The 7,223-nt window shown below is 52.6% G+C and overlaps 1 protein-coding gene across 4 annotated transcripts; it reads right to left on the bottom strand.

Moving 5' to 3' along the window:
- Nucleotides 1-53: 53 nt before the first annotated feature.
- On the bottom strand, nt 54-7,212 carry LOC142906542 (uncharacterized). Of its 4 annotated transcripts, none has more exons than XM_076054617.1 (5): nt 6,843-7,212; nt 4,198-4,321; nt 3,229-3,315; nt 2,075-2,209; nt 54-1,495 (listed from the first exon to the last, which is right to left on the bottom strand). In XM_076054617.1, exons 2-5 carry the CDS (start codon nt 4,298-4,300, stop codon nt 657-659), a joined length of 1,164 nt encoding a protein of 387 aa, XP_075910732.1. In that variant the 5' UTR covers nt 4,301-4,321; nt 6,843-7,212; the 3' UTR covers nt 54-656. The 4 variants fall into 4 exon arrangements, with proteins under 4 accessions (XP_075910732.1, XP_075910733.1, XP_075910731.1 ...); XM_076054618.1 differs by having other exon boundaries at nt 4,198-4,300; XM_076054616.1 differs by lacking the exon at nt 6,843-7,212 and adding an exon at nt 5,488-6,833.
- Between the last annotated feature and the right edge of the window lie 11 nt (nt 7,213-7,223).

Raw genomic sequence — 7,223 nt, 5'->3', positions numbered from 1 at the left:
CTCCCAGACGTAAACTGGGGTGGTGTCGCTGTGCTTCACGAGGAGAAATCGAAGACGTTTTAAGTGTTTATTTTTGTTGTTATATACACGATGTGATTGTGCGTACAATCACACGTCGGGAAAATGTGATAACCATTCACTGTTGCTTTTGTATCCAGACGGATGAATTCACTTGAGAGGTTTACACTTCCGAGTGCGTGTTATTGATTTACCCTTTCAAATCAAATGATCGTGTAAAGGCCCTTCCCACACAAACTAAACTAAAACTATTTTGTTTTATTTTACCAGGTAAGGACCCCCAGAATCGACCCTGGCCATCACAAACGATAGCAGCTCAACGAAGCGGCTGATATCGTGATCACGTGGAAATGCATTGCAACAAAACACGGAGGGGAAAAACCGGAGGACCCGGCGAAAATTCCACACGACCACGGGGAGAGAGCGAGAACACGCAAACTCCGAACATACAGCAGCAGTCATTGTCATGATCGGGATCGAACCCGCGTACCTCCTGCGTACCAGGCGAGGTAGTTCACATCTCCTAGCCGCCGTGGCACCCCCTTGCTGGCACGCGCCTGTGGCTACTCGCCAATCTACGTACGCAGAACTTCTTCCGCGCGCAACTCCAAACCCCAACAAAAAAAAAAGACCCGCCATCATGAGTGCGCCGCCGAATGTTTCTTCAGGCTGTACGACCGCGTGAATGCCTTGCCGCACTCCCCGCACACGTGCCGCTTCTCGCCCGTGTGCAGCGCAGTGTGCGCCTCCAGGTGGGCGAGGCGCGCGAACCCCCTCCCGCACTCGCCGCAGACGTGCGGCTTCAGGCCCGCGTGCAGCGCCGAGTGCGCCTCCAGGTGCGAGCGCCGGACGAAGCGCCGGCCGCACTCGCCGCACGCGTGCAGATTCTCGCCCGTGTGCGTCCTCGAGTGCGCCCCGAGGTCCGAGGAGCGCGCGAACGCCCTCCCGCACTCGGCGCACGCGTGCGGCCTCTCCCCCGTGTGCGTCCGCGCGTGCTTGCCCAGGTCGGAGCGCTGCGCGAACGCCCTCCCGCACTCGGCGCACGCGTGCGGCCTCTCGCCCGTGTGCGTCCGCGCGTGGGCCCTCAGGTCGGAGGGCCTCGCGAACGCCCGGCCGCACTCGGCGCACGCGTGCGGCCTCTCGCCCGTGTGCGTCCGCGCGTGCTTCTTCAGCTCCGAGCGCTGCGCGAAGCCCTTGCCGCACCCGGCGCACGCGTGCGGCCACGCGCCCGCGTGCGCCGCCGAGTGGGTGTCCAAAGCGTAGCGCGTCCCGAACACCATTCCGCACTCCTGGCACCTGTGCTTCCTCCGATGGGCCGCGGCGGTCGCGGCGACCTCGAGCGCCTTTCCGCAACGCGCGCAGGATCGTGGGGTCTCGCCGTCGCCGCCGCGTTGCGCTTTGCCCGCCGTCGTTCCGCGGCCTCCGCCCTTGCCGCACCCCGCGCACGGCAGTTCCTTCAACGCCGTCGCCTCGTCCGCTGTGGCATTTCGACAAAAGGCAAGGGCATCGGGCCGACGGTCAACAGGCACGGGTGGCGTTTTCGGCTGGCCCGTCGGGCAAAGGGCGGCGGTCGCCGCACGGCGCAGCGCTTTCGGACGCGCTTCTGCGGCCGTCTGGAAGCCGCCACTGGGGAGCTATGCCACTTTTAAATCATCATCTGAATTGAAAACTGCTCGTTGTTGTTTTCATTTGTTGTCCTTCCCCCGCACCTCCGATTAGCACGGTTGGATATACGTACATTGCGAAAGAAGTTCAACACATGGTACAAGCCACTTTGTTGAGCAATCATTTGTGATAGCCAGGTGGCTTCTGAAAAAGAGCTACATAGCTCAGTGGTAAAATAAAATGCAACCTCACAACATTTACAATTGAGTATGACGTTTGTATGTATGTACGTCGAACTTCTGTCACACCGTACGTAGCCAACCGTGCCAAGCAGTTCTAAAGAAATTCGTTTTCAATTCAGATGATGATTTAAATATGGCATAGCTAAAAAAACAGGAAGCATAGTTGGAAAAAAAAATTACGTCCCATGATGTGATCAAAGGAGACTCACCGTCACCAACGTCCTCCTCTGATAGGGCAACCTCGATGAAGTTCTGGTCTGGAGTGAGCGGACATCCACGGCGGCTGCCTGCCTCCCCGGGCCTCCCACCGGCTCCTTCCACTTCAACAGGCTTCACATCTGGAGCTGGGATTTAAACAAAAAAAACGCACCCACCGTTACCATTGAAAACACGACCTGTGAAGATCGATTGGAGAATGAGGCAGGCCAAACTAGCCGGCTAGAGACGTCTCTCCTTCGACTCTTGAGACATTCTTGATATCTTGCCTTAGTTTGGGCGATTTCATTCCAGATTTTGCTCTGGCTGTTTACTTAAGGGGCACCGTGGCGGCAAGGAGATGTTATATTCATCGCCTGGTATGCAGGGGGTCGGGGATTCGATCCCGAAGCTGACGCCTGCTGCTGTATATTTGGAGTTTGCATGTCTCTCTCACCATGGTCGCGTGCATTGTCTCCAGGTTCCTCCCGGTTTCCCCCCCCACATTTAGAAACATGCATTGAGATTCTACATCATTAGACCTCCTTTGCCAGTACCAAATATAATAATAGGGCTTTTTTCCCTTTTTTCTGGCAACAAAACTGAAGCCTTTTGGCGTCATCTGGTCGAGCACCAATTGGGTCGAGGCTCAAGAGAAAGCCGTCCCTTGGTGTGGACCAATCACTTTCAAGGACAATGCATCATATATTATCATAGTATGTTTTTTGTTTGCATTTTGACTGAATGTATTGTGGTTAATGCAGACATGAATCCTTGTAAAAAGGTTTAAGTTTTGTTGCCAGAAAAAAGGGGAAAAAACCCCTATTATTATGCATTGAGATTATTTTGCCATGATAAATTTCCACACGAAGAGCCACTTATGTTGAGCTACCATTTGTCCTGGCCAAGTCACTTCTGAAAAATAAGTTAATAGCTCAGTGGGCTTTACCTGGTAAGATAAAAAAAGAGAGTTTAGTTTTATTTGTATATTGAAGTGATTCGTGTACCTTACCTACACTTTGCACTCCTATCGTGTTTGTGTGTTGTGTTTGTTGTAACGTTCTGACCCCGTGTCGCGACTGGACATCTGTGAAAAAGAGCTTCATAGCTCATCGGAATTTCCTCCTGCAGTATAAATACAGAATCTGATTTGTAGATGGGGATTTACCATCTCCATTGACCTCGGATTTCACCAGAATCCTCATTATCTCAGTGCCCAGACTCCCTTCATCATCTTCATGCTTCACGACTGCTCCTGTACACAACAACAACAGCAACAACAAAAGACAAAGATCCCCCGTGAAGCTTTAAAAGACTGCTGGGGCAAGTGATGGCGTGTAGCGTAGCGGTATCGACAAGGCTCGATTATTGCAACTCACTACTCTACGGGACGTCTGGCAAAAAACATTAGCAAGCTGCAGCGTGTACAAACTTCTCTGGCACGCATCGTGATGGGTACTGCAAGATCCGACCGTGTCCGTCCGGTGCTCGCTGAGCTGCATTGGCTTCCGCTTGCCGAACGAATACGTTACAAGGTCGCACTCATTGCACACAAAGTGCTTGGTACAACAAATGAACCACAATACCTTGCTGATCTCATCAAGGGGCATAAACCATCATCAGGCGAACGCTGGTCATCCTCACATCGAACAAAAACAGTCACCGCATCGCGCGTTTTCAGATGCACTTCTGCGGCCGTCTGGAATTCTCCTTCCGATATCAGGAAGCCACTGGAACCATGCACGCACTTTTAAATCTCAATTTAAAACTAATTTCTTTAGAACTGCTTGTTGTGTTTAGTTTGTTGTCCTTCCCCCGTGCCTCCGATTGGCACGATTGTCTACGTACGGTGCAAAAAAAGTTCAACATGCATACACTCTATACTACAATATACACTACACTATACACTACGATACACTACACCACTAAACTAAATTGAACACTCAATTCTTTCGAACTGCTTTTTGTGTTTAGTTTGTTGTCTTTCCCCCGTGCCTCCGATTGGCATGGTTGGCTACGTACGGTGCGAAATAAGTTCAACGTACGTGCCTACATACACATCATGTGCACACGCGATTGCTGCTCGAGCGACAATTCAAACGCGACGAATCAGGAGAAATTATTTCATTGACCTCACCGGCATGCGTGTCTTCACATCGCCCCGTCAAGTAAGAACGCGCACCTGGATTCTCTTCGTTTTCTTGTTTGACGATTGGTAATGGAACAAGGTGTGAAGCCATCTGAGCGGAAACAAATTCACACTACGACACATTATCCAATGTGCAAAAAAAAGACAAAGATCTCCCGTGTAGCCTTGAACAGACTTGGGGCAAGCACTGTTCGCATGTATCAGCACATATGAAGGCTGGCACTTTGGCACACGAGGGGGTGGGTGGCCAGCACCACGCCCGTCCGCCTTTGTTTCCCCAATGGGTGATGTTTACACACCGCACCAGCTACGAATTTGAGGCCGAGTCGACACAAGGGGAGGCCCAGGACCGGTTCAGACACAGTATTCGTCACTGGTGTTGGCCGTGAGCGGGAATCGAACTCGGGTCGTCGGGTTCACAGGGAAGCGCGCTAATCGCTACACCACCATTCCCCATATGCACGTTGAATGTGCATACACACAGACAAAATATGGGAAATCATATGGATATTGGCAAGCGCTAATCAAGGCAAGTCAATCAAGAGGATGGTATGGCTGGAACCTACATTTAAAAAATGTTTCCTTGACCAGGTAAGGCCCCACTGGGCTACTTCGCAAACCTGGCTATCACAAATGCTCGCTCAACGATATGGATTCATCATCAGCATCGTCGTCGTGTGGGCATTGATAGCATCGGCCAAACAACTTAAACCGCGTGAAGTTGATTCTAAACGTGGAGGGGGGGGGGGAACCGAAGGACCCGGAGAAAAATCCACGCGATCACCGGAAGAGAGACACACAAACTGCAAATATACAGCAGCAGCAGGCATCGTCAAGGTCTGGATCGAACCCACGACCTCCTACACACCAGGCGAGGTAGTTAACATCTCCAGAGGGAGAGAGACACCGCAAACTCCAAATATACAACAGGCACCGTCAAGGTCTGGATCGAACCCACGACCTCCTGCACACCAGGCGAGGTAGTTAACATCTCCAGAGGGAGAGAGACACCGCAAACTCCAAATATACAGCTGCAGCAGGCATCGTCACGGTCTGGATGGAACCCACTACCTCCTGCACACCGGGCGAGGTAGTTAACATCTATCCCACCATGGCGCCCTCTCACCAAACCTTGGCCGCTTTAATTTGCCCATTGCTGGTGCGTAGACACAGTGAGTCATTCATGGTCGAGCCAGAATCAACCAACAGGACAAAGATCCCCCGTGTAGCCTGTAACAGACTGTGGGGGCAAGTGCTGTTAGCGAGTAGCAGCAGCACCTGTGAAGGCTGCCGGCAGCTGCGGCACACGAGGGGGGCGGGGGTGGCCAGCACCACCACGCCCGGCCGCCTTTGTCTCCCCCAGTGGCGACGTCGAGTCCACACGACCGCTGCTACACCCGGGTTAACTCAGCAGCGAGCACGCAGCAGGGCGACGAGATGTGGGGACAAGACAGCGCAATGCGGGGAGATGATGATGACGATGTGGTGACGTCATAAAGGAGGGGGGTGGGGTCTGGATGCGGTGTCGCCTTTCACTCCGATTTGGAGCCACAAGCGACAGGAGCCTCAACGCGCGCCAGGCCCAGACGTGTCTCTTGTGGGCGCCTCCGGAGGTGGCACAACTTTGAACCTTGGTGCTTCCACGGTGGCGAGGAGATGTTAACTGCCTCGCCTGGTATGGAAGGAGGGCCTGGGTTCGATCCCGACCCTGACGATGCCTACTGCTGTATATTTGGAGTTTGCGTGTCTCTCATCATCATCCCGGTGGCTATGAGCTGTTAACTACCTCGCCTGGTGTGCAGGAGTTCGTGGGTTAGATCCCGACACTGACGATGCCTGCTGCTGTATATTTGGAGTTTGCGTGTCTCTCATCATCATCCCGGTGGCTATGAGATATTAACTACCTCGCCTGATTTGCAGGAGTTCGTGGGTTAGATCCTGACACTGACGATGCCTGCTGCTGTATATTTGGAGTTTGTGTGTCTCTCTCATCATCATCATAACGGTAGCTATGAGATGTTAACTACCTCGCCTGGTGTGCAGGAGGTCGTGGGTTAGATCCCGACACTGACGATGCCTGCTGCTGTATATTTGGAGTTTGCGTGTCTCTCTCTCTCTCATCATCACGGTAGCTATGAGATGTTAACTACCTCGCCTGGTGTGCAGGAGGTCGTGGGTTAGATCCCGACACTGACGATGCCTGCTGCTGTATATTTGGAGTTTGCGTGTCTCTCATCATCCCGGTGGCTATGAGATGTTAACTACCTCGCCTGGTGTGCAGGAGTTCGAGGGTTAGATCCCGACACTGACGATGCCTGCTGCTGTATATTTGGAGTTTGTGTCTCTCTCTCATCATCATCATCACGGTAGCTGAGATGTTAACTACCTCGCCTGGTGTGCAGGAGGTCGTGGGTTAGATCCCGACACTGACGATGCCTGCTGCTGTATATTTGGAGTTTGCGTGTCTCTCTCTCATCATCATCCCGGTGGCTATGAGATGTTAACTACCTCGCCTGGTGTGCAGAAGTTCGTGGGTTAGATCCCGACACTGACGATGCCTGCTGCTGTATATTTGGAGTTTGTGTGTCTCTCTCTCATCATCATCATCACGGTAGCTATGAGACGTTAACTACCTCGCCTGGTGTGCAGAAGTTTGTAGGTTAGATCCCACAACCCGAAGGGTTGGGCCCTAAACAGGAAGGGGCGGGACCTGCAGAGGAAGGGGCGGGGCTGAAAGAGGAAGGGGCGGGACCTGCAGAGACAGAGGCGGGCCCTGCGGAGGAAAAGGTGTTGGGGGGGGTGTAAGGAGGAAGGGGGCAGGAGGCGAGGACCTCCAATCAATGAAAGCAGGCCCCCCCAAAAAACTATGACACCTCGACTCTCAAAACGACAGCTTTTTTTAAAACAAAGTCCAATTCCGCATATGTGGAGGAGTTCTTCCTAAACGAATTTCCCACAACTTTGGGAAATGCAATAAATAGAATCAAATAAGTGCACCGGGCAGCACAAACATT

The sequence above is a fragment of the Petromyzon marinus genome, chromosome 66 (assembly GCF_048934315.1).
Source record: "Petromyzon marinus isolate PM22_M1 ecotype Great Lakes invasive population chromosome 66, UKy_Petmar_22M1.pri1.0, whole genome shotgun sequence".
Lineage (NCBI taxonomy): Eukaryota > Metazoa > Chordata > Hyperoartia > Petromyzontiformes > Petromyzontidae > Petromyzon > Petromyzon marinus.
The sequence above is the reverse complement of the archived record's forward strand: the minus strand, read 5'-3'. Positions and strand labels throughout refer to the sequence as shown.

What these genes read in the sequence shown, in the direction of transcription:
- LOC142906542 (XM_076054617.1), bottom strand. Translation starts at nt 4,300, where the DNA reads ATGGCTTCACACCTTGTTCCATTACCAATCGTCAAACAAGAAAACGAA. An exon ending in ATGTGAAGACACGCATGCCG is followed by an intron (nt 3,316 to 4,197) that starts GTGAGGTCAATG and finishes TGTTGTGTACAG; the next exon opens with GAGCAGTCGTGAAGCATGAA. An exon ending in ATCCGAGGTCAATGGAGATG is followed by an intron (nt 2,210 to 3,228) that starts GTAAATCCCCAT and finishes TTTAAATCCCAG; the next exon opens with CTCCAGATGTGAAGCCTGTT.